Source organism: Phytophthora infestans, genomic scaffold (genome assembly GCF_000142945.1).
Source record: "Phytophthora infestans T30-4 supercont1.7 genomic scaffold, whole genome shotgun sequence".
NCBI lineage: Eukaryota > Oomycota > Peronosporomycetes > Peronosporales > Peronosporaceae > Phytophthora > Phytophthora infestans.
Window position 1 is genome coordinate 3,684,350 of NW_003303752.1, and position 25,925 is coordinate 3,710,274.

Below are 25,925 nucleotides of genomic sequence, written 5' to 3' on the forward strand. Positions count from 1 at the left end.
ATCTTTCACTTTGAGCACTAAATACACTCGTCTTCGATGGCTTTACACTCGGCAAGTAGTAAACCTCACCTTTGCTACTGCTGCGAAAAGAAGTTTACCGTCTTTCCTAGAAAGATCAAAAATTTCCTGACTTTGCTTGGATGTGACTGCAACCTTGTTTAGCCAGATAGAATGCACTCAGCAAATTGCTATTGCACTTTTGGTCAAATGATATATCGGTTAATGTTTCAGAACTCAACCTCCTATTAGGATTCAAAATATGTAGTTTTATTGATCCCTTAAGTGTGCTGTGAGAGGTGGATCCATTACAGTAGGTGAATGTGTGGCTCTGGCCAGGCTGAAGGCCCCCTCTAAATCAGTCTCTATCTGGTGTTATAGCACGACCTGCACCAGTATCAACCACCCACATATCATCCGTTAGAGTAAGCCTTTCTAGCACACTTAAATAAGAGGCATCACGTTTACTTACCTCTGCTTCAATGCCATACATAGTTTGCGGCGACTGGAGCGGTGTCTTTGCTGACTTGCAGCAATCCTCAAAACCCTCATGGTGCGCTGGGACCACGCTTTCGATGTCGTCCATGTCCTCATCTTCAGCACATTTCTCCAAAAAGGTCTTCTCACCCACTTTTAGGCGCTCCATACCCTCACTAATGATTGCCTTAGCAGTGTTAACTGCGCTTTTAGCCTTCTTACCCCCCGGCGCAGTGTTGACGTCAGTCGCAAATTTACCCTCTCGATTTGGGTCTCTGTCGGCCAACTTGGTAGGACATTCCGGCTTGAAGTGGCCAGTTTGGAAGCAGTAGAAACAACTCCTCTCACCCTCGTTTCCACTGGGTTTTCGCTTTGCACCCTGCTTGACCCGCACATTGTTGACAGTAACTGCCTGGGACTTATCCATAAGTCCCACCTCTTTCTTCGATTTATCCCCGAAAATCCGGCGCCTCGAAGTTTTCACCTGATCCACGGTAAAAACCTCCTTTTTCATTGAAATTGATGATGCCCAAAACTCACTAGGCATCTGAGACAGCACTTCAACGCAAAGCCACGGCTCTATCACCATGTCCTGTCTCAAAAGCTGGCAAGACTTCCTATTAATCTCATTTGTTTGTTTTCTTAAGTTGCGCGAACAAAGTTCACCAAGTCGCACCAAGGAGTGCGTGTCAATTTAGACCAGGCTCTCGTTAACTCATTGAGGCCGGCTGCATCTCCTTGCCCCAAATCCTTTTTGAGGAGTCGAATAACCTCACATCGATCCATTGAGGAAACCATAACCGGTAGGGTTGGCAAAAAGAAGTTGAGAAGAACCTGATTCAACAGGTTCTGAAGATCTCCCCTTGCCTGTGTCCAATGCATCACCCCCCCCCCCCCCACCGCATTGCGTACGTCTCTTCTGTGGCGGTTTCGGTGGTCGGCGACCCCGGCTTTTCGGCGTTGCTTCTGAGGAAGTCAGCCATCAGCACCTTCGCTTCGGGGTGCCTCTTCTCAAGCTGCTTCGTTTGGTACACATGGTCCAACTAGTTGACGTGCGTAAGTAGCTTGTCCTTCCACATTGTGTAGGACTTGCCGTTAAACTTCTCGAGACCGCCACTAGACCTCGCGTCAGTAGTCATCGTACTTAAAATGTTGTGTGAGACGAATAGTTGTAGTTGTTGCAATGCCGTCAGTATTTGGAAAGTGAGGTGGCACACGCCTCTCCGTAACGTCCCTCGGCTTTCCCTTTTGGTGGCCAATGCTGGCCTCCTTCCTTTGCCTGGCTGTTAGTGTATCTACTGTCTTAGCCAATAAGAGCTGATTTACATTTCTTTTAGCCTATCATTTTACTATAATTGGTAGCATACAAAGTAATAATATTACTTTGTAATAGTGTTGTGCCATAGTATATAATATATGCCATAGTATATTTAATATACAATGGCACAACACTATCTACGTCAAATCAAGGACAATCATGGACTTTAGTACATGTGCTTGCATTTCGGGCTCGATGACACTATGTATTCGAGGACGCCGAGGATATAAAGATATTTTCATATCCTTCGTAAGTAAAGTATCCGATTTGACGGTATGTCTAAAAACATGGGCAAAACATGGGACGATCCTGTATTAATACTCAGTGTTCCATAATTTTAATCACGGGCAGTATCACTGTCCATTAAAAACTATTACAAGTAGGTAAACATGTAAGGTAATGCGCGTTGCTGAACAAAGCCGTGTTTAACACAGAGATCACAGCTGTGTGCTGGGCGGTGCCTCACCAATTGGCTAAACAGTACTAATAATGTGCGTCTGACGTGAATAGAATAGAGAAGAGAGGGCTACACAAACGTTGTACTCAAAGTGAAAGGTTCTAGTCAATTTGTTTTGTTCAAAGTGAACTTCGCATGCGCTCCTTTTTACTGTATACAATTACTGCAGCCCTGTATTCCGTCGGGTGCTTTGTTTCCAGCAGTAAATAGCTGTGCGAGTTGCACTCCGATCACATGTTGGCGGTATGGTAGAATTTGAAGCTTTATCGGACCTCACTAAAATTTGGTACTGGTATCTTACAGCCAATGAGATAATTTTGCTGTAACGTTATTTAAAAGCTTTAATGTCATTCAACCAAACAAATTGAATAGGGATAGACGAGTCCTCTTCGCCAGCTGATCAGACGTATCACGTCCGATTGATACGCAAATATGTGTATGCCTATACGAACTACACCTTGCGGGCTACGGCAACAGCCATCAGTGCCCAGTCCAGAGCACATTATACCATTGCGCACACGAATCTCGCCGGCACTGCTGATACAGCGCTCGAATAATAACAAGTGTGGGTGGGTGGGGTGGGGGGCGATTCCCTACTATCGGCTTTATGATGTATTCAAAAAGGTGCTATTTATAAACATCTACTGGCTTGTCGTACACATGTCCTACGAGCTGACGTATATCTTGGGTTGATGTAGGCGCAGGGCTAGCAAATTGGTCCACGGTGAAGTGTGTACGGTACGTGGTAAAACGGCCGTCAAAGGCCCCTAAGCGGTGCAGTTTGCACATCTCATGCAGTACGCTACCGCCGCCCGTCGCTCGGATGCCTTGTCCACTCAGGAAGCCGAGGACCGTCGACCCTGCGCGTTGTCCGACCTCGAGAGCGCGATCCTTGTAGTCCTCCGATCTCTCGTGAAGCTCAAGGAAAGGCTTTATGTACGCGACGATCAAGCGGTAATCTGACTTATTTTGTCGGTCGTTAGAGCTTCAGACGCGAGGCTGCCGTATGTACCACCTGAACCAAATGGGTGACAGGTCGGTAGTCGCTTTCTTTCTGCGTTTCGATGCAGGTGTTTGAACTGATGAAACTTGCTCCTGTTCTGGAGTTTGGGCTAGATCTTCTTGCGCAGGTCGCTTAAGGATGGCAGCCTCAAGCACCAGCCGGCGTGCAGACACTTTCGAAAAGCTCGCTAATGACAGCAGCACGATGACACTCCGTACGGTTGCAGTCTTTTTTTTAGTATCCTCTCTTTGTTGAGCAGATCTGGAGGCGACATGGTTCAACGCGACGGACCACGCCAGCAGGTCGGTGTGGAAGATGTCAGTTGCTTCCAAGTATTCTTCTACTCGAACAACGAACTCCTGGGCTCAAGAGTCTTCACATGCGGGAAATGCCTAATCAGGTAGGCGGTAATAATCCTAACTACTCTGCGACTCACGATTAGCTTGTTATCCTTCAGCTCTACACAGGAAGTGAGCAGCAACATCTGAAATCGGGTCATGCGCTCCTGTGCTCCATGGTCGAGAATGGCAACATCAAATGTCGGTGCCTCGTCAGCAGCCCACCCGCTCAAGCCTCGTGCTAATTTATTATCCTCGTGTGGCGTATTAAATACGTCGACGAAGCCCTTGTTAGTGCGCGTCATGTCCCAGTACCCACAATTAAAGATTCACTGTGCTGCCAGCCGCTTGTCCCCGTTTGCATGTTGCGCCCCGCCCCGTCTGAAGGACTGCGAAGTCAGGTTGGCTGAGGCTCCTGCAGGCTCTGACACCCGATCGAGGAGCCGGTTCACGTACGCTTGTACCTCGTCGTCACCACGAGCTTGGTTGGTCTTTGAAGGGCTGGCTGCAGCAGAGCTCGGATCGCTTGGCTGGGTGGTGGCAGCCCGGTCAGTCATCCCTGCTACAGGAAGCTGCGAAGAGGTGGCAGCATTGGCCGCAGGTACTTGACGTACATCAAGAAGGGATGCTCCTGCATCAAGAGAGGGCGCGGATGGTGTCACAAGAGAAGGAAGCTGGCTTAGCAGGGACACACAAGGCGAATCCTGCAGCACCAAGGCCACTGCGAGCGTGTGAAGCGGAAAGATCACAAAATCCGCCCGATCAGGTACGAGCGTGAGGACTTGCTTCTCAACTGTCTTCATTCGAAGCAGAAAACGTTTTCAGCTGACAATGCCGATGACCGGCCGAATCGATGATACATGAATCACGCAAGCGCTGCATCTTCGTAATCTGAGGCGACGGATGCTGTTTTTTTACACATATCACATTAGTGAGCACAAATCCGCCTTTGTACAAGGTGCCGCCTTGTCAGTAAGCCCTCCATTATCACGTTTTAGGCAGTGTTTTTCTAGAGTCTTCCCTTGTTGAAGCAATATTAACTCGGTTGGCAATCTTAAATGAAGATACTCATTAAGAAAATGAAGCGTCACGTTTCCAAAGTAAGAAATGGCGGTGTTGGGCCCCAACTTACCTTTCTTATTTTCGCATGTGGCGAGAAAGTAGCCAAAACGATCCATCACCGCCGCTAAGCTCTTTCCGGAGCTGTTGCTGAGAATGCATGCTCGGACAACGTTCATGGATACATCCTCGACTTTTAGCATACGCTCGAGCGCACCTATTCCGGTAGAACGCGCTTTCTGCGTGTTTGTAGGGATAAGTGCGGAGAGGCTCATGCTGGTTTCTGGTTGTCTCTTCTGCTCTATTTGAAACGGACATGACTGGTTGAGTGTACCGTTACACTACTGTTCAATGTTAACCTAAACTAAGAGGCATGCCGCATTGTCGGAATCACAAAAAATATTGACATATTTCTTACACGACTTATATTCAGCATTGGTTTTTAAACATTTAGCTCAAGCTTCCGACAAATATGTCAGAAAATATCGGAATGAAGAACCTGCTCCTGTGCGATCTAATTGGCTAATTTGGATTAAAGGTAATATATGATTGGATATTAATTACATATTTACATTTTTGCCTTTGTGTCTGTCGGAAAGACGTGTATATTCATCCATACCATAATTTATCCGACTGGAGGACCTCTCCGACCGGTCCCAAGAAAATGGTACACCATGCATAAAATTGTACAGCGTGCCAAAACGTTTGACTGACAAACACGGTAATTGTTGAATGATTAGGGGAGATGATAAAATATGCAAAAGGTCACAAGGTCTGTTTTAAGCCTAGTCTATAGGCGCAAGGAAACTGTCAGAAACGCTCTGTAGGCTGAGAAAATCAAGAAAAGGTAAAAAAAAAACGATTAAATTGGGCCGGAGCCATGTGCTCTCGGGCAGGTAAATTCAGTAATGAGTCCATGATTTTCGAGGCGGGGTCCACTATTAAGAGCATGCTCACGATTAGTCGCTGCTGTGTATGCCTATTAATAGAAATATCTACCAATTATACATGCCCACGCATAATTGGATAGACACGTGGCTAGCTGTTGGCCAGCAGCCACAGAAAGCTAAAGAAGGCCACAGTAGCTCTTCGGTTCGGCCGACAAAGAGGGGGCATTGCCAGTCGTCTTTTTTCAGGCCGACCCCCCCCCCCTCAGACCTCCCAGCCCGACTCGTCGCAAATTTGGTCCTGCAGGTAGCCGCTTCCACCTCCACCCCCCTTTCCCCGACGATGTAGCTCACCGGAAGAGCGCAGGGCTTGCCCTGAGGTAGCTGGTTCAACCCCAGCCGCCGTCATCATCCCAGAGGTGGAAGCGTGCCACGTCCTGCAGCCATGAATCGTGTACGGCGTGCCAATGCTGCTGCGTGCTTTGTAGGGTCCTACCGGGTCTTGTGCGCGTTGTTGGTGCCATGGTTTCGATGATAAATAGTTTGCTAACATGCACGTGTATTTCGCTCTTATCTTCGTCGTTTTGTTCTGTGCGAGTGTCTACGTACTAGCTACAAGCTCAAGGCCATCCTGTCGATCGGGATCTTGGACGGCTGCAGCACTGCGCAGCTGCTGCAGACGCGTGATCTTGTCGTTGAGGGCGCCTCGCTGATATAGGTCGTGGAGGTGCTTGCGAACTGCCGTGGAACCGCGCGACTTGATCTCAAGCCTGCCGAGAAATGCCAGCACCGCTGCTTCAGCTTGCTTGCCGAGCGCGAGGACTTGTGCACGGTCATTGACAGCGCTTGGGTCCAGCTTTAAGTCGTCAGCTACGTACAGCTTCATGAAGGCCACGAGCTGTTTCGCGTTCGAGCGCTGGCGTTTAGGGGCATCAGCCAGTCCGAAGGGCTCCTGTGCGCGGTACGCACAGGAGCCTGCTGTTGCGTGAAGGTGAGTCACTGATGTCCGTCTGCACTTGGTTTTCTCTTGTACTTGGCTTGGCCCTTGCTTACGCTTCTTGTTCGTGGCTTGTGTTGTACCCCCTTCTTGCTTAGCCTCTATGACATCCATGCGCTCATCTCGACGCTTGATGTGCAGCATTAACTGGTTAATCACACGTCGTTGGTGATCGATTATTTAGGATTCGTTGCTTGTTTCCTTGTGCATTGGCGTAGGTGGTTCTTTGCGTGGTGCTGGCGCAGGTTTCTTGTAGGTGGCGAGGTGTGACGACCCTGCCAGAAGATCTGCAATCGCAGCCCCTGCGTGGACAACAGCCGTCTCCAAGCGCCTGACGGCAAGCCCACCGGAGCGAAGCGTTTTCAGCAGCGGGTAGTGCAGCACGAGGTACGCTGTAAGAACATCCGCCACTTTGGGACTGATGTTGTACTTGGAGCTGTTCATTTTGTAGCATGTTGCGAACAGAAGCCGCTGTACACCTGCAATCTTCAGCCGCGTCTCGGCGTCAAACGCGTCCAAGTCCAGCAGCTCCACGTCCGCGCCCGTGGCAAAACCACTAAGCGCCTTGCCTATCATGTGGTCCTGTCTGCTCGTGTTGAAGATGTAATTAAACCCCTTGTTTGTCGATGACATGTTCCAGGCGCCGCGGTCGAAGATCCAGCGCTCCGCGAGTCCATCACAGCCGTTGACGTGCTGCGCCCCACCGCGCCAAAAGGAATGAGATGTCAGAGGCTACGCGATCAAGCAGGCGACTGACGTGGGTGTAAATCGTCGGCACAGCTGCGGCGGGCTTCGTCGAGCAATTGGCGCGCGTGGCGGTGGCGTCAAGCGCGGCAAATTCACTTGGGTGGTTCAGGACCTCAAGCAGTGGCGTCGCCGGCGACAGGTTAACAGCGGCCTCGATCGGGATCTCCGGCAAGCTGTCGATCAAGGCCGGTGTCGGTGCAGACTGCGTGATCAGGGCCATGGCAATCGCGTGAAGCGGGCACGTGACGAAGTCGGTGTCCGGGAAGAGCGAGAGCCCCTGCTCCACGGATTTTCATTCGGATGAAGCGTACGAAGAACACGTCGGCCGCATCGACGGACAGGTTTGGCTTGTGCACAAGCGACAGATCGGAAGCACGGCCGAACAGGTGCCACATCAGACACAGTAAGGCAGCATCTTGGTAGTCGCTAGGGGAACCATGTACTCTCATACAAATACAGCATCATTTTCTTTAGTCATTCGTTGAGCATGGTGGTGCTTTGTTAACCACCTTTCCGTCTCGCTTCATGCAAAAGCGTTCGAGCGTCTTCCCCATGCTAAGCAACTTTGCTTCGACAATGTGCCGTTGCACGGGGAAGAGCTCAAAAATCCACATCTTACTCTGTCGGTAGTACTGCATGGAGGTGTTCCGGGCAAGTGGTTTGCCCTTCTTGCCCTCGTTAAATGCAAGATACATGCCATACTTATCTAACACAGACACCAAACAATTACCTGTACCATCCTGTTCAATGCATTGCTTAACATAGTCAAACTCAACATCTTCGCTCTTTACGAACGTCTTAAACACCTTGATGGCTGTTTCCTTGGCACGCTTGGTGTTGCCAGGTTTTAGCTCGTCTAAGCCCATTCTGGTCGGATAAGACGGATGGGCTGCAAATATGCAAGTGATATGCCTTTCACTTGGCGTTTGTAGACGGATACACATATTTTTAGTCCGCCTCCGACCCGATACGTCCGAATGGCTGGCGTAGAGGACCTACCACATCTTCCACATTCTGATTGGCTTAAATAAAAGATGGAAGAATTTCGATTGGGTCGAGCTAATAACAAACTGCTAATTGGTCGATAATGAGCCCCCATGCCCCATAAAAAAATTAGGTGAGGTCGGATAACTGATTATATTCATCCATATCGCAACGGTTCCAACACCTTAGCTCTTCCGACAATTTGGTAACAGGAAAAAGAAGAGCCCAAAACATGTAAACATCATACAGCATATTCAGCTAAGTGCGAGCCAAACATTGGATGTGAGCTTCCAGTCAGCTTTCATGCTGCATTCACAGGGACAATAAAATGGCCTATAGAGGCCTGTAGGCTGAAATATTGCCATTTTCCGTTACACGCATGTTTAAAGCCTCAGAGCAATGTGCTCCTCACGCAGCAAATTCATTAATGAGGGGAGTGAGAGGGGCCACTAATTGAGGTGACCTTGGAGGCACGAACCTGGATATAGGATAAATTATTAGCCAATGAAAGGTTGATTGCCTCCAATTGGATCAACTCTACCAATGAGCTAATGCCACTTGTCTTGGAACAGACACGCGCTGCCATCAGTGGCTATCGAAGCGCCACATGTGGGCCGACTGCCGACAGAGCTCAAGTCGAATCAGTTTTCTTTTTTCATCAGCTACTAAGCAGAGCTCTGACCCCCTCCGACCGCAGCGCCGTAGCTCAACTGGTAGAGCCAGGGTTTACCCTGAGGAGCCCGTTCAAGTCGGGTCGGCGCTATCCTTTGAGACATGGTTAGTGACGACTACAGCTGCTGGATAGAGCGACGTTGGTGACTGGTAAGGCTGCTGGGGAGGACGACGCTGGTGACTGCTGCGGCTGCTTGGGAGGACGCTGTTGGCGACTGCTACGTCTGTAGAATAGTGCGGTGCTGGTTCGTGCTGACGTCGCTGCCGAGAAATGCGTTGGTTTGTGCTAGGGAGGGCGGCGATGATTCGTGCTGCCGTTGAAGGGGCTCGTGCTGAGTGTTCAACGTTGTGAGGTGCAGCACCAGGTTTGTTGGTGGTGAAGAAGCAGTTCGCTGTACGAAATGCGTTGTATTGTAACTAACTGTACTAACTGTGAATGTAATTGTATTCAAGAGGGTTTAGCCGTGCCCCACCACGGCGAGTATGTCTTTAGTGTCTACTGGAGCAGGGTCAGCTATTCTTCCGGTGGCAAGGAGGCGCTTGTACGCGCTTATGCGATCATCCAACGCCCCAGACTTGTGGAATGGTCGTAGCGCGTGCAGAGCACTGCCAGCTCCCTTCGCATTAACGCCTTGCGACGTTAGAAACCCGAAAACAGCTTCTTATGCCCTGCGACCGGCGTCGAGAACTTGGTCTTTGTAGTCCAGCTTGGATGTCTAACGCGATGCCATCTGCCAAGAAGATCTTTATGAATGCGACGACGTGGCGCGACTCGGACTTCTTTTGACACTCAGTACTGCTCCACACAGGAGGCGTCTTAGTGTACCACTCGTACCACGTGGCGGACAGGTTCGTTGCTTGCTTTTTCCTTCGCTTAGGCTTTGGCTCTTGATTTGACGATTCTTGCTCTTGTTGTTGCTCTTCAGCTGCTGCCTTGTTTACAAAGATGAGCTTCGACACTTGAGTAGCGCGGCCTCGACGATGGTCATGCGTTCTGCTAGGACACGATTGAATGCAACTAACTATTAAATGACAGCCAAAACATGATTCATTGCCGGACACATGTGCGTTGCTTCTTAGGTTTCTTCTTTGTCTTGAGCAGGTACATCAGCTTTCTCGTTCAGCGCTATAGACCACTTCAGCAAGCTCGCAAGGGGGATGTCAGCAGCAACCAGGCACTCTTCAACGCGCATGACTATGGGTGATCTAGGGGCAAGAGCCTTGAGCTGAGGATAGTGTCGGACAAGACAAGCTGTGAGTACGCTGAGAACCTTTGTACTCACGTTTAGCCTGCGCTCGTTGAGACTTGTACAGATGGCGAACAACAGCTCCTGTAACCGTTCAAGATGCTCGAGCGCCGTAAAGTCCAGCAAAGCCGTGTCGATCACCTTAGAAGCAGCGTCAGCACTCCAGCCGCTCAAGACGCGCGCCATCTTCCTGTCCTCCCGCGCGGTGCTGGTGATATAGGCAAAGGCCTTGTTGGTCTTCGTCATATCCCAAGCACCATGGTCGAAGATCCACTGAGCAGCAAGTCGGTCGTCGCCATTAACGCGTTGAGCACCTCCTCGGCGAAAGGAATGAGAACTCAACTCCGCCTTGACCCCTGCAGGCTCGGTTACGCGCTTCAGCATCCTGTTGACGTGGCTCTGCATGCTGTCCTCGCCTCGTTTCACGCCTTTGTCCAGTGTTGGGATTGGAGCGGGTGAGTTTCTGCTAACTGTGTCTTGGGGATTTGTAGGTCGCGGGGTAACGGCAACGTGGAGTGTGTCGGGGGTCAAGGAAAGCTAGTCGTGTATTGAAGCTCCAGCATCAAGCATAGCACTTGTCTGTGGAGTTAGCGCTGGCAAGTGACCAAGTAGCGACGGACTAGGAGCTTCTGGTATTGCCAGCGCTACTGCTAGCGAGTGCAATGGCCACGTCAAGAAGTCGTCCTTGTCGGGGGCAAGTGTGAGGCCTTGTTCCTCGGAAGTCTTTACGCGGAGCAAGCGCAGATAAAACACGCCGTCCGATGACACCGACACATGTTGCTTCTGGACGTAGCAGAGGTCTGATGATCGACCAAAACAGTGCCACATCAAACGCGCCATGGCAGCGTCTTGGTAGTCTGCGTTGACTCGTGCATTGCTGTAAACATAACGTACTATGGCCTTTAAATCCTCTTTAGTACAAGGGGGAGCTTTGTTAGTTAACCCTCCATTTTCACGTTTTAAGTAGTGTTTATCTAACGTCTTTCCTTGCTTTAACAATATCAATTCAGTAGCTACACGCAAGTGAGAATACACATCGAATAGCCATAGCTTTACGTTTCTATATTTTGAGGACGCAGTGTTCCTTGCAAGCTTTCCTTTCTTACCTTCGTTAGTGGCCAAATAGACACCAAATCGGTCCGTTGTTGCCGCTAAGCGTTTGCCAGAGGTGTCGAGAAGAATGCTAGCTTGGACAAATTCCAAATTAACATGCTCATCCTCCAGCATCCGCTTGAATGCTGCAATTGCAGTTGAGCGCGCCTTTTACGTGCTCGTAGGAACGAAGGCCGAGAGGCTCATGCTGAGCTTTCTCTTCTGCTTTTTGAAAAGTAAGGAGTGCTGTCATCTATTGAACTCCTACGTTAGGGATATTCCTGCTTTAGCCTATATGTCCGAATTCGTAGAATATTTAGCTTTTTTTTATTGTATTGGAATATTCATATTTATGCCTTTACTTCCGACAAATATATGTCGGAAAGTGTCGAAGAGTCCAACCCCTACCCCTAACACCTATTACTGGCTAAAAGCACCAAAATAAGAAAGGTGTTTGGCTAATGTAATTATTAAACTCACTCTGGTCGTAACTATAAAATTTATTTGTCGGAAAGATCACTATATTCATCCATATATTTTTTGCGCGGAATGTACAGCTCCGATACACTACGCGACAGATCACACCGGACACCCACTTACAGTGCTCTAGCGCCGTCAATACTGCGAGTTAGGTCATACTATTTAGATATATGCGATGTTGTTGACAGTAGGAAAAGCCTAGTAGCGCTAACGAGCGCAGATTCGGCCGCTGAGGGGGACCTCCAATACAACTTTCCACTTTCAGCTTCACGACAGATCAGATCGGACAGTACAGACTATACAAAAATCAGGTTTTTTTTTCCTTAGTAAGTCGTTCTATCTCCTTTCTCGGCAACAACCGCTAAGCAGCGACGCGGCATTGACTCTACCAGTGACTGCAGCAAAGCGAGAGGGATGGAATGCCAAGCTTCGAATCGGGCTTCTTTCAGACCACACACCTTGTCGAATTGCTTACCGTTCCTGTAAACGCGCCGGCTCATTATTGACCATAGGTTTTCAATAGGATTTAAGTCGGGTGACTTAGACGGCCAGTCGAGCACCTTGACTTCCTGGTCCGCAAAAAAGTCCTTAGTGCGGGCTAAGATGTGGATGCTGGCATTATGTTGTTGGAAGATATAGTCTAGACCGTAGTTGGCATGTGCATAGGGAAGCAAAACTCGGACAACGTGTACACGTAGTCGGTAGAGTTTCGCTTCCCATTCAAAATTACCAGCTGAGACTTTCCCCGCCCACTAAATGCAGCCCAAACCATTACCGATCCTCCCCTGCTTGCCTTCTATTGGTCCTTCGGGGAGGTCGGCGTAAGTCCCTCCAATATTGCTGAAAGCCGTCGGGCTCATCAAGGTTCCATTTCTTCTCATCAGAGAAGATAATGGAATCCCAATAAGACCCGGCGTCTTTCAGCAACAGCTTCCCCGCTGCCCACGTGAAGCGTGCGGCCATGTCTTCCGGCTTCAGCGGAAGCGTGTTAACCATTTTCGTGTAGACCAGCCAGTCGACCCTCACTAGGACGCGCTGGATGGTCCTCACGTGCACGTCGAGGCTTAACTCGGCTTTCAACTGCGCCGCCGAGTGCTCGCCACGCGATGCAGTGCGCACAAGACGCCTGACCTCGCGGTTCGTCAGTGCTGGGGGCGCTCCGCTTCGCTTGGGGGGCTTCGCGGTCTTGCGTGCCTTGGGTGGAGGCTTGGGAGGCAGTGCACGGCAGATGGTGTCGGGGCTGCGGCCGAGGCTGCGCGCGATGGCGCGCTTGGAGGCTCCAGCCTCAAAGAGGATGTCAATCCTCCCCCTCTCTCGCTCGGTTAATGGAGGCTTCTTGGTCTTCGGCATCTTTTAGAATGAGCCATGCACTCCACGCTCATGGCAGCCACCCACCAGGTACACGCGCTGCAGCCACAAATTTTCAGCTTAAAAATATACTTGATTTTTGTATAGTCTGTACTGTCCGATCTGATCTGTCGTGGAGCTGAAAGTGGAAAGTTGTATTGGAGGTCCCCCTCAGCGGCCGAATCTGCGCTCGTTAGTGCTCCTAGGCTTTTCCTACTGTCAATAACTCGCATATATCTAAATAGTATGACCTAACTCGCCGTATTGACGGCGCTAGAGCACTGTAAGTGGGTGTCCGATGTGATCTGTCGCGCAGTGTATTATCCCCTTCATCCCAAATATTCAAGGTACGCTGCAATATTTAAATTTAGAAAACATATTTCTTTGCTAAGATACAAAAAGGAGCTGTAAGAAATGTTTTCAGTCTTATTACCAATATTTTACCTGAAATTTGCTCAAACTGACACTCATTTTTCGAATTTTGGCAAGCGCAGGAGCATACTAAATAATGGATATCAACGTGGTATGGCAGGAAATAATGCGCTTCCAGGAGACAGTCATTGGTACTTCTGGGCACCTGTACGCGGCCGAACAGGAGAACGCACTGGTGCATGATTTCCTGGAGAGGATCCCCGTCGAGACACTGTTCGCTTGTCTACAGGACGCAAGCGATCGTGGATCCTCCAAGCAGGTCCGTGCGCACCTGGTTCCAGCCAACGACCCTTACTCTCCTAACCCGGTAGTATACGCTGCAAACAGGTGAAGCAGGCGTGTGCCTGTATCAACCGCGTGCTGAGCGCTGAGGACGACGGTACCGGTCTCTTCTTTCAGCCAGACGTAAGTTTTTGTGTATCTATTGTACAATAACCCGGCCTCATATGAACTGACATGCACCGACAGATTGTACCGTTTGTTCTGGCTGGACTAGCGCATGTAGAGAAGGAGGCGAGAGTGCTTGTGGTGAACCAGTTTATTGCACAACTAGGCAGGAAGCCGTCGCTGGACCAGGTCAAAGTCGTGGTACGACCTGGAATCGCCTGAAACTCCTGCCAATGCTAAGTCTTTCTCTACTATTGCAATAACGCAGGCGGACCCACTGGTTTTGACGCAGGTTTGCGATGTAATAACGGATGAAGACATTGAGGTGGCTGCCAAGGCGTCGACTGTGTTGGAAATGGTGAGAGTTCACGTGTTTTTTTTTGGTTCGCTAATAATTGATGTGGGTCTTATAGCTTTCAAACATCGCAAACAGTGGCATCTACCAAGCAGTGCTAGACTCACTGAAGACCAAAGCGCAGAGCAGGTCTGCCGAACATTTGAAGATTTTTTTAGCGGGTGATGTACTGAAAGTTGATGTTTATTCAGTGAAATTACAGAGAATTCAATTGAATTCTTACGGTATTTGGAAACAATTGTGAAGATCTGCGCACAGAAGGATGAACACATGGAGTATGGCATCTCTTCTGGTGCCATTGACTTGGTACGTCTAGATGAAGCTAAGCTTTATCGACACCTTGAATTAATTAGCAGACTTTGTGGCTGTGGATAGATTCTGAACTGCCTAAAATCAGACGACCCACTGTTCTTGATGAATGTCGTCGACTTGGTGCCCGCATTATGCCAGACCAAGATTGGTGTGCAGTACATATTTCAGTCCGGTATGTCTGCTTCATGCTGCTGACGCCTTAGTACTGTATGAAGCTCATACGTCTTGGTGCAAGTGCAGGAACGCTGAAGACTCTGCTTGCGATGACAGAAGGTACACAACAATCTAATACCATTGCTGTGAATGTTAACTTAACGAGCTAACGCTATCCCAAATTGTTGTCAGATCCATTTGTTGGAGGCAACGCCGTTCGACTTGTGGGCGAAGTGTCAGCTACTGCCGCCAGTTTGAATATTCAATCATGGAGTTGGAGCGACGCCACACTCTCCAAGGCTTTTCTGGAGACGGTGGAGAGAAAAATGCAAAGTTCGGATTCGTTGCAACAGATTGCAGCCATGGACGCGCTGGCTGCGTTTGCGTCCTCGTCCGACAAAGGTAAACTCAATATTTCCTCTAAATATTTTTTATTACTGGAAATTGTACACTGATGTTTTACAATGATAGAGCTCCAACTTCTGCTCCAATACCGCAGCATTTGTCAAGTGTGGCTACAGTTCGGTAGCAGTACGAAGATGCCGGTTAAAGCCAATTGTTTTCACTCACTGGCACGAGTGCTCGGGGCACACACGCGACTCGCGAAGCAGCCTGAGCAAGTGCCTGAGGAGAATGCCGGTGTCTGGAACATGTGCGAGCGGTTGTTCAATAGTTTAGGAGTGGAATGTGCGCAGCAGTCGACTTTAGTCTTGCTCATGAACGCGTTGAAGCAGCCGTTCGAGGAGTTGCGGACGTCTGTCTTCCACGTTCTACGCTCCGTGGCTGCACAGAACAGCGCTTGGGGGATGCGTGCGTTGCTCTCATACGGCGGCTTCTTCGAGTTCCTCATGGACCGCACCACTGAGCCGACCAAGGAGACGCGGGAGTGGAAATTCGCAGTACTGGACGCTGTTCTAGCCTCGCCATTCCATTCGCTGTTGGGTACGTATGCTGCTTGCCTCAGGCTTTGCAATGGTGGACCGTAGGGATTTCGCGTCGACTTATGCAGTGCCCGTTCGTGATATTGTTGTTGTCATGTTGCAGATGCATCTTTACTGGAAAAGCTGCAGGCGAGTCTGCGTCGAGGTCCCTACGCTGGAGCGGCAGCCCCTGCCGAGATGGAGCTCGAGTCGGCCTGAGCATGGTGGCTGGTGTATGCTTGGACAGGAGGGATCTTTCTTGCATACAGGTCGCGTCAAGTGAATGTCATTCTTGAAGTGCAAGCAACCTCTCACTCGACAGTCCCACTACATTTCATCCAATCACAGTAATCTTTTTTTGATATTCTACCAATAAAAAGTGTCAACCGGCTCCCATTATCTATCCTCACGGCATAGTCAGTCGCGCTGTCTCGGTGAGCGAGCGGAGCGTCATGGACTCCCCAGGGCGCGCTGCCTTCCTGTGCACCAGCACTGCCGCCTTCCACCCACCCGACTGGTGCGTTTTTTTCGCTGCGATCTTGTGTAAATATCGCTCTAAGCTTGACAATTGCGTCACAGGGCGTGCATGCCAGTCGAGGCCAACTCCCATGCAAGACTCGAGGCCTTTCGGGACAGTCGCCACTGCGCCACGTACATGGTGGCTACACAGCGTGTAAACATTTTAGGTCGCGACCAGGAGAGCTGCGATCACGTGCTTGGTAACCCGTCGGTCTCCAGGAAACACGCGGCCGTCATCCACGACAACGAGGGCGGTATTTATGTGAGTTTAGCAGCGTTGTCTGCAGCCATATTTATACCAACTTCGGCTTCATGCTGATGTGGGTATGTTGTTGTATGGTGTAGATGGTGGACCTTATGTCGCGACACGGGACGTACGTGGGTCGCAAGAAGATTCCACCGCATGATCCTTTTCTTCTGCACGGTAGGTTCTGATCTAAGGAACAGATTGTAGTGTCATGATGCTGATGCTTCAGTGCTGCTAACTAGAGGGAGATGTGGTTCGATTTGGACAAAGTGTACGCGTATACATCCTGAAGGGTGCAAGCAAGAAAGGCAGCAGCAGACCTGTGAAAAAGTCGTGGGGACGCAAACTACGAGTCCCTCACGTTAGTATCAGTGCTGTGGTTCCGAAGCGAAGTCCTAGTAAACCGAAGGCTTCATCTGCCGTGACGAAATTGGTGAACGCGGTTTGTTACGGTACTCTGAGGGACGAGAAGATAGTGATGTTTGTTACGGGCGTATTGGAGCTTGGGGACGAAGACAGACAGGTGCGAAGAAGGATACTCTGGATATTAGTGACAAGCTCGATTTAATTTACCTTCTGCGGCTTCGTATATCTGCGTACAGGGAGTTGCAGACACGCTGGTGGAGAGGCTCCAGGCCAAATACGAGTTCTACGCTACCCACGTACGTTTTATCTACGCTAAAGTACTAATTATCGTACTAATGGATACACTTACCTTTACCGGATACTCTTTTCAGGTTCATCGGAATGCGTTTGTCGCCTCTATGGCTCTATTAAAGCAGAATTTGTGTGTGGAGGAATTTGAGGAGAATCTGGATGTCTTCACGCACATTTCCCAACAGCGGAATGACAACATTTATCGCGCTGATGCGCGAAAATTCTTACAAGCGATTGCTGCTGTCCGACTAGATCCAGATAATCCGCAGTTTGCTGATCCGGATACTTCCGAAGAGGATGTTGGCTCCGCTTGTCCGGTCACTGCGAACAACCGGGAAGGCCGGGAACGGTCAATAAGTGACGAAGGGAAGAAGCTCTTCCTAGCTGGCCATGGAATGCCCTATCCTGGACGAACTGAATCGGTTGGAACCATTAGCGAACTTGGAATGAATCACAGGGAGACGATTGGTCACAATGACCCTCGGTTCCAGACGTCTCATTATCCGTCGAGTAGCGAATACGATGATCATGACGGAGAATCTGATTCGAGGTCGATGGAGAATGGCTACGCGCCTCCTGTCGGTTTCGCGATTGGCAATGGAGCGAAGCCACCTCCTATGAAGAGTACTAAGGGATCAGGCTTCAACTTTATTGGGCAACCAGCACCAGAAGCGACGAAACCTGACGGATCTGCGTTTGGATTCATTGGTGGAGCCAATCCTGTGGATGATTCTTCGTCTCGAACTAGCTCAACAGATCGACCTTCAGGCCAATCCGCCACTGGGTCCGTTGCTAAGACCCCTGCTGTTGCTGCTGAGGATTTCTTGGTGGAGCATCCATCGGTGGATGATTGTGACTTCGAGGACATGTGGGAGTCAGCGAACGACGAATCGTACGTTGTTGCAGCTAGCGTGGCTTGATGAATTATTGTCGCTAATGAGTATTTTGTGTCTGCAGAGAGGAATGGTCGGTGGATCTCGGCTCCGTAGACGCCCACGAGCTGGATCCGCGCGATCTCCAAGCGTTCTTACAGTCGTACCGGCTGATGTGTGCGTCTAGCAAGAAGGTTGGCGGACAGCAGCAGTGGCTGTTTGTTGCCGAGCAGGTATTCTTCCTCTTTGACTCAGTAGGCTCTACAGATGTGTTCTAACTTTTTTTGTACGTAGAAGTCCGAGGGAACTCTGTTCTTGGTGGATATCTCTGTCATGCCAGGCTTGACCGACATGTCTGTGACGCTCAAGTGGATTGTCAACTCAATACTCTACAGAAACGGCCACGTCATCTTCATGGAGATCCTTAAGGATGCTCTCCAACAGTTCGCGGAACAAGCTCTAGTGCGTCCTGTAAGAGCATTTCAGCCCCAGCATGACCCAGCGCAGATTAAAGCCCAGCAGCAGCCTCAAAACGGAAGAGAACCCGAGCCAATCAAGCTCCAAACAACCCCCTACACGGCGTCCCACTCAGCGTCTCGTACTGCGTCTCACGTCACATCCCAAGACGACGAAGAGGATTTTGACGATGATGAAGACGAGATGTTAGCACGCGATTATTTGGCCGAAAATCCTGCGATTGACGCGGCAAAGTTTGAACAGGTTTGGGCCACGGCAACGGAAATGTAAGTGTCGTTGTTAGAAAGTGTGCAAATTGACAGCGTCTAACCTCATTTTTGCGCTCTTTACAGCGCTTCATTGTCATATTCTTTGAACGAAATGCCCGAGGTGGATGAAGTTATTGAGTTCTTCCGCAGCAACTGCCTGAGCTGTTTGGCAAGCGGAAGCATGGACAAGCTGGTCAAGTTCTTCTTCTTCGCGGAAATGGTACGCTGTTGTTGCAAGTTCCCCATATTGGTCAAGGTCTGACGCTTGCATTTCGTCCTTCAGACCGAGCTCCAGTGCGTGTTTTGTGTCGAGATGTCGATCGCTGTGGACACTGGCGCCTTGGAAGGAACCGTAAAGCGGTTAGCCGTCCACGAGCGTAGCGAAGAGGAGGAGGAGCAGATTGACTCGAGTTTTGTAAGTTACATTGAAGAAGTTCTCCAGGAGCTATAGGAGAATGTCAACTTCGAATCAATTCAGCAAGTGTGAGTGGAAATATGCGCATTGTTTTACATCCATTGTTATTTTCTTGCTACAGCAAAGTACACTACACACATCGCATGCTTCGATTCGCTCACGCTTTGTCGCACTTCATGTGACGGAGGAAGATTGAGCGCCAGTTGGGAGTTCGGATCTGGTCGCGACCGCTTTTGATGTTGGCGAGGATGGTGGTGCAAGGTGACGAGCCATTAGCATGGAAGCTCTGACGGAAATCATCGCTGAAGTCGTGCACCCCGCCACGGCATTCATCGTAGAAGACACACGTCATCTTCTCTACGTCTTCAATGGCATCGAGTGCGTCAGCTGAGGCGTCTTCCATCACGGACGCAACTGAGGAGCTGTTCAGTGCCGCAGCCAATGCCTCACTGAACCAGTTGTCTGTTGTCGTGTTGCTGGGCACGATCACTGCTTCCACGAACTTATGCTTTGTTTCCGTGTTGTTAGTGCTTTCAAGCTGGCGAAATGGTACACCAGATCTGAAGCCGGCACCAGGACACGACGTGAACATTTCAGCCAGCAATCCAGTCATCTCGTAGTTGTAGCTGTAGACACCAAGGTCGCGAATGTCCGAGAAGCTCAGGTATGATGAAGGAAGGTCGGCGAAGAACGGGTCAAGCACGTTGAACTGCGAGAACACAGACGTCGGGTTTATTCCTTCTTCACCAGTGCGAAGCAAAATATTCGATTGCGGGTACAAAACGTTGCGATCGATTGCGTTCACTGGGAGTGGGCGACGACGCGGACATTCCGTGTACACTCGAGGATCGGACAGCTTTTGTTCGAGCGGAATCGGGACAGTGTTGCCGACAACACATTTGTAGAAAATGGAGTGCAGCAGGTCGATGGTGGCGTGATGGGAAAAGAAGATGGGATCTGCCGGCGCTTCAAGGACGCCCATAGCTCCACCAAGAGCACTGTGAACGGTGTCTAGATTACACGAGCACAACAATGTTAGCCAAGTTACAGATGCATCGATTAAACGTCATTGGCGAGCTTACTGTGAATGCCGAGTTCCAGATTGGTTACAACACCAGAAATGGTTGGAGTCGCGAAGAGCTGACGAGCAAGTGAACTCACGGACGTCGTCGGTGGGAATGGAGAGCTTAACCAGTCTCCACGAGGGACACAACGCGCGCAGTTCCCTCCGCGGACGTGCGTGGCTTCGCAAAAGTGATCCAGGGGCGGTGTCGCCACGCAGGTTCCACGGATAGGAGACCCATTAATCGTGATAGAGCGGCTAAACCCGTTCAACGAGCCTCCAAACTCACGTAAGAGTAGTGAGCACTCCTCCATACTGCGGCACCCTCCCAGCAAATAGCGCTGGTTGTCGTCTACATAGTTCCAGTATGGCACGGTGATGCACGAGAACTCGCCTCCGTAACTCCGCAGCATGTTCTCGAAGCCTAACAGCAACAAGCGGTGCCAATAGACAAACATGCATGTGTTGTGGGCTTCGACCGTTGTCATCTGCTCCGTGTGGATCTCCACGAATTTGATGTAGTAGCCGTCATCCATGGACATCGCAATCGCGCGCAAGTAGAGTTCTTTTTCGGCAGGGAGTAGCAGCTCCCATGGCTTCCGGATCCGCGGTCCACAAGCTGCGAATGATATTTGCTCTGAGGCTTCAGCATTGGCATTTGCAGACGGAGGCCCATTCTGCGCAGTCGTTACTAGCGCTACGGCGGCAAGCAGTGTGGTGACGAAGAGCCAAAGCAGAGTGTTCTTCATTTTGTAGCGACTGGTTCTGGTTCTGGTGTCTCGAGGACAATCGAAGTATGAGCGATGTGCATCGAATGCTTCTTCATTGCGGCCCGTTCTTGGCGGTAAAGATGCCCGCCGCATGAGGGAGAAGACTCGACTTCATCGATGGCCGTCGACCTGCAGCCACTGCGCGCGTGGCGTTGTGGTGACCTCACGTGTTCTCCATCAGACCTGGCAGTGCTCCGTCTCAAAAAGGCAACTTCTGTCTGTAGGATTTTAATCAAACGTCTTTTCAGGATACTTTAAAACATCACGCATTGGATGAAAATAAAACAAATTAATATCTTTTCGACAAATGACCGTAGCAGAAAAGTTAAAATACCGACCAATGAACGCTAAGATCGACCTGGCTGGCCAGCAACCAATGGAGCTGAACGTGCCCCGCCGCCAACACCCAGTTGGAAAACACAGCAGTCAAGGCGAACAATGGTGCGTTAGGACACGTGATTTATGCGCGGCCTTATCTCGCGACACACACGTCCGTTGCATATGCAACCTGCGCGATTCAATAGCTAAGACGCCCGCGTACACGTTGCACTAATTTTCTTTCATTTTCCACACCAGGGTGCCAACAACTTTGTGCTGTTTGAGTCGGCCTCGGGCTATGCAATCTTTGAGGTCGTTGAAAACGAGGAGATCGGCGGTCTCCTCTCCGAAGTGCAGGCCGCGGTGGCGGACGTGTCTTCGTTCGGACGTATCGTCAAACTCAAGGCCTTCCAGCCCTTTACGTCGGCTGAGAACGCCCTGGAGAACATCAACAACATCTCGGAAGGCTTGTTGAGCGAAGATCTCAAGAACTTCCTGGAGATGAACCTGCCCAAGGTCAAGGCCGGAAAGAAGGCTAAGTTCGCTCTGGGCGTGCAGGACAAGGGTCTGGCTCAGGCCATTTCGGACGAGCTCAACGCCCCGTGCAACACTAGCGAGACGACGTTGGAGATCGTGCGTGGTGTGCGTGTGCACTTCGCCACGTTCGTGAAGGAGCTGGCTCAGGGCAACCTGGCCAAGGCTCAGCTTGGTCTTGGCCACTCGTACTCGCGTGCCAAGGTGAAATTCAACGTGAACCGTGCCGACAACATGATCATTCAGGCCATCGCTCTGCTGGACCAGATGGACAAGGATATCAACACGTTCGCCATGCGTGTGCGTGAGTGGTACTCGTGGCACTTTCCCGAGTTGGTCAAGATCGTCAACGACAACTACGTGTACGCTCGTTGTGCCTCGTTCATTAAAAACCGCAGCTCTCTCAACGAGGACTCGCTCGAGGAGCTGTCCAAGATCGTGTTAGATGAGGACAAGGCCCAGCAGATTCTACACGCCTCTCGCTCGTCCATGGGCATGGACATGTCGGAGATTGACATGATCAACGTCGACAACTTCACCACTCGTCTCGTTAAGCTGGCCGAGTACCGTCGTCAACTGCACGAGTACCTGGTGTCCAAGATGTCGACGGTGGCCCCCAACCTCGCGTCGCTTATCGGCGAGTCGGTGGGTGCTCGTCTTATCTCGCACGCTGGTTCGCTGACCAATTTGGCCAAGTGTCCGGCCTCGACGGTGCAGATTCTGGGCGCTGAGAAGGCTCTGTTCCGTGCCCTCAAGACCCGTGGCAACACGCCGAAGTACGGTCTGCTGTTCCACTCGACGTTCATTGGTCGTGCTGCTGCTAAGAACAAGGGCCGCATCTCTCGCTACTTGGCGAACAAGTGCGCTATTGCGTCGCGTATTGACTCGTTCATTGACGAACCTACCACCAAGTACGGTGACAAGATGCGCGAGCAGGTAGAGGAGCGTCTGGCTTTCTACGAGAGCGGCGCTGCTCCTCGTAAGAACGCTGACGTGATGCTGGAGGTGTCTGAAGAGCTGAAGAAGGCTGCTACCAAGTCGGACAAGAAGTCCAAGAAGGACAAGAAGTCCAAGAAGCGTCCGGCTGAGGACATTGAGGAGATCAAGGAGGAGATTAAGGAAGAGACATCCACTAAGAAATCCAAGAAGGAGAAGAAGAACAAGAAGCAGAAAAAGGTTGAAGAGGAGGAGGCTGCTCCTGCTGTCGATGCTGATAAGAAGAAGAAGAAGAAGAAGGGCAAGAAGAAATCCAAGACTGCGGAGTAGAGTGCCCCCGCCCACCGACGCTAGCGGTAGTAGTACACTTATTCTCGTTGCGGTTTTTTTCATTCTTGGACGGCCTTTGTTGCTGCCGCCAAGCGTATTGTACATGTCGATAACGCTGGCTGTGCGCGTCAAAGACTCAATATATTTGCAATCTCATTCACGTCTTGTACTAGCGCATTCCATCCAAGTGTCCGTTGTGGATTTCTAACGGTTGCGGTGCGTTTCAACGGTGGCTGTTGATGTCATCGAGCACTTTGAATTGTTGGGACTTTTAAACAGGTTAAGGTTGTTGTTTGACGGCCATGGGGGACAGCAGTACTCGAGCCTTTATGCCGTTGGTCCCGGGTATGAGATCTACTTACTACGAGCAGATAAACAAGCCGCATTTTCGTCGAGGACAACTCCTGGAGCGCATGTCGATTGGCAAACTCACCAGCACCGAGACGTTGCCACCGGCACCGACGAGTACGTTCCGATCGGTTGTATCCGACGCCACAGGAGTGAAAGTTCAAGAATTCCGGCCAGTTACTACCACACAAGCCACTTATACTGCACCTGCACATCCCGAAGTGAGTCATCTCCAGCTTCCTAGCAGCAAATATCGAGTGGATTACTCGCAACCAGCGTGGATCACACACGATCGTCTTGTACTGCGCTTCTTTGCGTACTTCACTGAACCTATTGAACTCGCTGATGGACGAAGGGAGCTACGGGTGAGACGTGTAGTCGTGTGTTTCTACCTTAGCGATCGTTCCATTTCCATCTCGGAGCCTCGAGTCACTAACAGCGGGATCCCTCAAGGTGAGTTCATGCGACGCACAGTCGTTCGCAAGTCCGGCAACAAAAGTCTCACTTATCCTCGAGAAAACATCTTGGACGATTTCTATTCACCAGAAGATTTTCGAATTGGCGGAGAGTTGCGTTTATACGGACGAACATTCCACATAGTGGACTGCGATGCCGCCACTCGGAATTTTTACGCTGAAGCGCTCGGCGAGACGCTGGAAACCCCACGCATGTATCCAGACGAAGAAAGCTCAAAGATGAGCGAAGTTGAGGAGCTCAAAAACCAACTACGTGAACGCACCAAAGCTATTGGTGCTAGTAGAGCAGAAGCGATGCGTAAATTTCATGATCTGAACCAGAAAGTGCTTCGATTCTACGCTTCCTGGCGTGATGATCATCCACTGTACCCTGAGACTCGATATTTCATCGTACACTACTATCTGTGTGACGACACCGTGGAGGTCATAGAAGATCGAGACCGAAACCGAGAACGTGGCCGAGGCCATTTTAGTGTCTTGTTATCACGGAGGCGGTTAGCGAGAGAGTCAGGTACTGGGAATCAACAGCAACAAGACGATGATGTAGCGACTTACTTCATTACGGACCGAGATTTACGCTGTGGTGAGTGGATAAACGTCTTCTCAAGACGATTGCTACTCGAAGACTGCGATGCATTTACGCGCGACTATTATCTGGAGACTCATGGTGTCACCCAAGAGAAGTTTGAACCACCTTTGCTAGAATCACCCGATACGCCAACTAAGTGGCAGCCATTTCGTGCAGCTCAAGATCCTCAACCCCCACTTGCTTCTAGTGGTCGAGGTACGAGTGGGTATGCCGTGAACAACAACAATAGTTCCATGCAAGGAAGACTCGTGGCTCCAATTCCAGGAGGTCAGAACCACAGTGTAGTGACCCCGTTATGTCAATACGACGATCTAGATGGGAAGCAATTGAGATTTCGAGCTCGATTCCAAGGACTTCCACGTGGCGATATGAACGCTCAACGTGAATTCGTGGTCACCTATTTCCTTGAAGACGAAACGCTAGCTGTATTCGAGCCTCGCGTGAGAAACTCGGGAGTATTGGGAGGTCGGTTCCTAGACCGTGCTCGCTTTCGAAAAGATCCCAAGCTAATTCAAAGTAATGGTATGACACATGAAGGAGTCCCACTGCACTACCAGGCTTCAGATATGTACGTGGGAGCAATTCTCACCTTCGAATTCTCACCATATCAACGATTGGAGCTTGTGGAGGCTGATTCGCAGACATTGAGTTTCTGTGAAAGTCACCCTGAAGTCTTCCGTTTCTCTGACAGCTCTGCTGTATTAGCATTTACTGCTAAACTCTGGATGAGAGGACCGCGTCCTGTAGACTTACGTCGTGAATGGCGACAACTCGACAGGAACAATGCACATGTTGTAAACATGGAAGCGATGAAGAATGTCTTGAGTCGAGCAGGACTAGCGTCAGGTTTGAATGCACAGCAAATGATAACACTATTCAGGAGGTTCCAGATCGACAACAACCAGAGCGAGGAGCTACTATTCGCGTACGACGATTTCTGCGATATCCTCTCAGCTCTTGTGAGTATCCCACCGTCGCATGAGGAGCGCAAAGATACAGAACGTAGCATGAGCTGGAAGCTGATGAATATCCCGAAAGTAAGACAGCTTCTATCTTACGCTGGATCAAGTAACGACTATGTGTCGGTCTCCGACTTGCTGCGTGTTACGGATGATCGGTCCGTGACGCTGTCGAAGCCAGAAATCGATGTACTCACTTCCAGGTTTACAGCTAGCAACGGGAGGATCGACATCCACCGCCTGTGTGACTACGTTTTTCAACTGCAGTCTGACCAAGCAGAAGAAGTCGACCCGAAGGATATCGATTTCAGCTTAAATTTCTCCAAAGAAGGTGACAACGCATTGCCACCAGGAAGCGGACGCTCAACCGAACGGTCGACAAGCTCACCAGAAGTTTACAGACCTCCACAATCTGCTAGCAAAACGGAGCAGCACTTGCAACCCCTAGCGGATCCTCGCGTTGTAAGCTTATTGCAACGAGTGTTTGGGGCTCGGAAATATCAGCT

The 25,925-nt window shown here is 50.2% G+C and overlaps 5 protein-coding genes across 5 annotated transcripts; 4 read left to right on the forward strand and 1 right to left on the reverse strand.

The window, feature by feature from the left end:
- Positions 1-13,610: 13,610 nt before the first annotated feature.
- On the forward strand, positions 13,611-15,880 carry PITG_05531 (uncharacterized protein; the record flags this gene model as incomplete). The annotated part of the gene is made up of 11 exons (XM_002999116.1): positions 13,611-13,793; positions 13,862-13,939; positions 14,003-14,119; positions 14,190-14,279; positions 14,335-14,405; positions 14,468-14,582; positions 14,652-14,760; positions 14,829-14,861; positions 14,934-15,143; positions 15,213-15,683; positions 15,786-15,880. 11 exons carry the CDS (start codon positions 13,611-13,613, stop codon positions 15,878-15,880), a joined length of 1,572 nt encoding a protein of 523 aa, XP_002999162.1.
- Positions 15,881-16,113: 233 nt separating this feature from the next.
- On the forward strand, positions 16,114-19,175 carry PITG_05532 (uncharacterized protein; the record flags this gene model as incomplete). Its single annotated transcript, XM_002999117.1, has 10 exons — positions 16,114-16,178; positions 16,241-16,442; positions 16,526-16,604; positions 16,670-16,950; positions 17,030-17,089; positions 17,645-17,976; positions 18,042-18,189; positions 18,251-18,699; positions 18,766-18,901; positions 18,965-19,175. The coding sequence occupies 10 exons, from the start codon at positions 16,114-16,116 to the stop codon at positions 19,130-19,132; spliced, it is 1,920 nt and encodes a 639-aa protein (XP_002999163.1).
- Positions 19,176-19,253: 78 nt separating this feature from the next.
- PITG_05533 (uncharacterized protein) lies at positions 19,254-20,908 on the reverse strand (the record flags this gene model as incomplete). Its single annotated transcript, XM_002999118.1, has 2 exons — positions 19,254-20,107; positions 20,179-20,908. 2 exons carry the CDS (start codon positions 20,906-20,908, stop codon positions 19,254-19,256), a joined length of 1,584 nt encoding a protein of 527 aa, XP_002999164.1.
- Positions 20,909-21,349: 441 nt separating this feature from the next.
- Positions 21,350-23,203, forward strand: PITG_05534 (nucleolar protein Nop56; the record flags this gene model as incomplete). The annotated part of the gene is made up of 2 exons (XM_002999119.1): positions 21,350-21,370; positions 21,506-23,203. 2 exons carry the CDS (start codon positions 21,368-21,370, stop codon positions 23,045-23,047), a joined length of 1,545 nt encoding a protein of 514 aa, XP_002999165.1.
- A 146-nt stretch (positions 23,204-23,349) lies between these two features.
- PITG_05535 (uncharacterized protein) lies at positions 23,350-25,735 on the forward strand (the record flags this gene model as incomplete). Its single annotated transcript, XM_002999120.1, has 5 exons — positions 23,350-23,512; positions 23,774-24,454; positions 24,575-25,028; positions 25,239-25,497; positions 25,631-25,735. The coding sequence occupies 5 exons, from the start codon at positions 23,350-23,352 to the stop codon at positions 25,733-25,735; spliced, it is 1,662 nt and encodes a 553-aa protein (XP_002999166.1).
- Between the last annotated feature and the right edge of the window lie 190 nt (positions 25,736-25,925).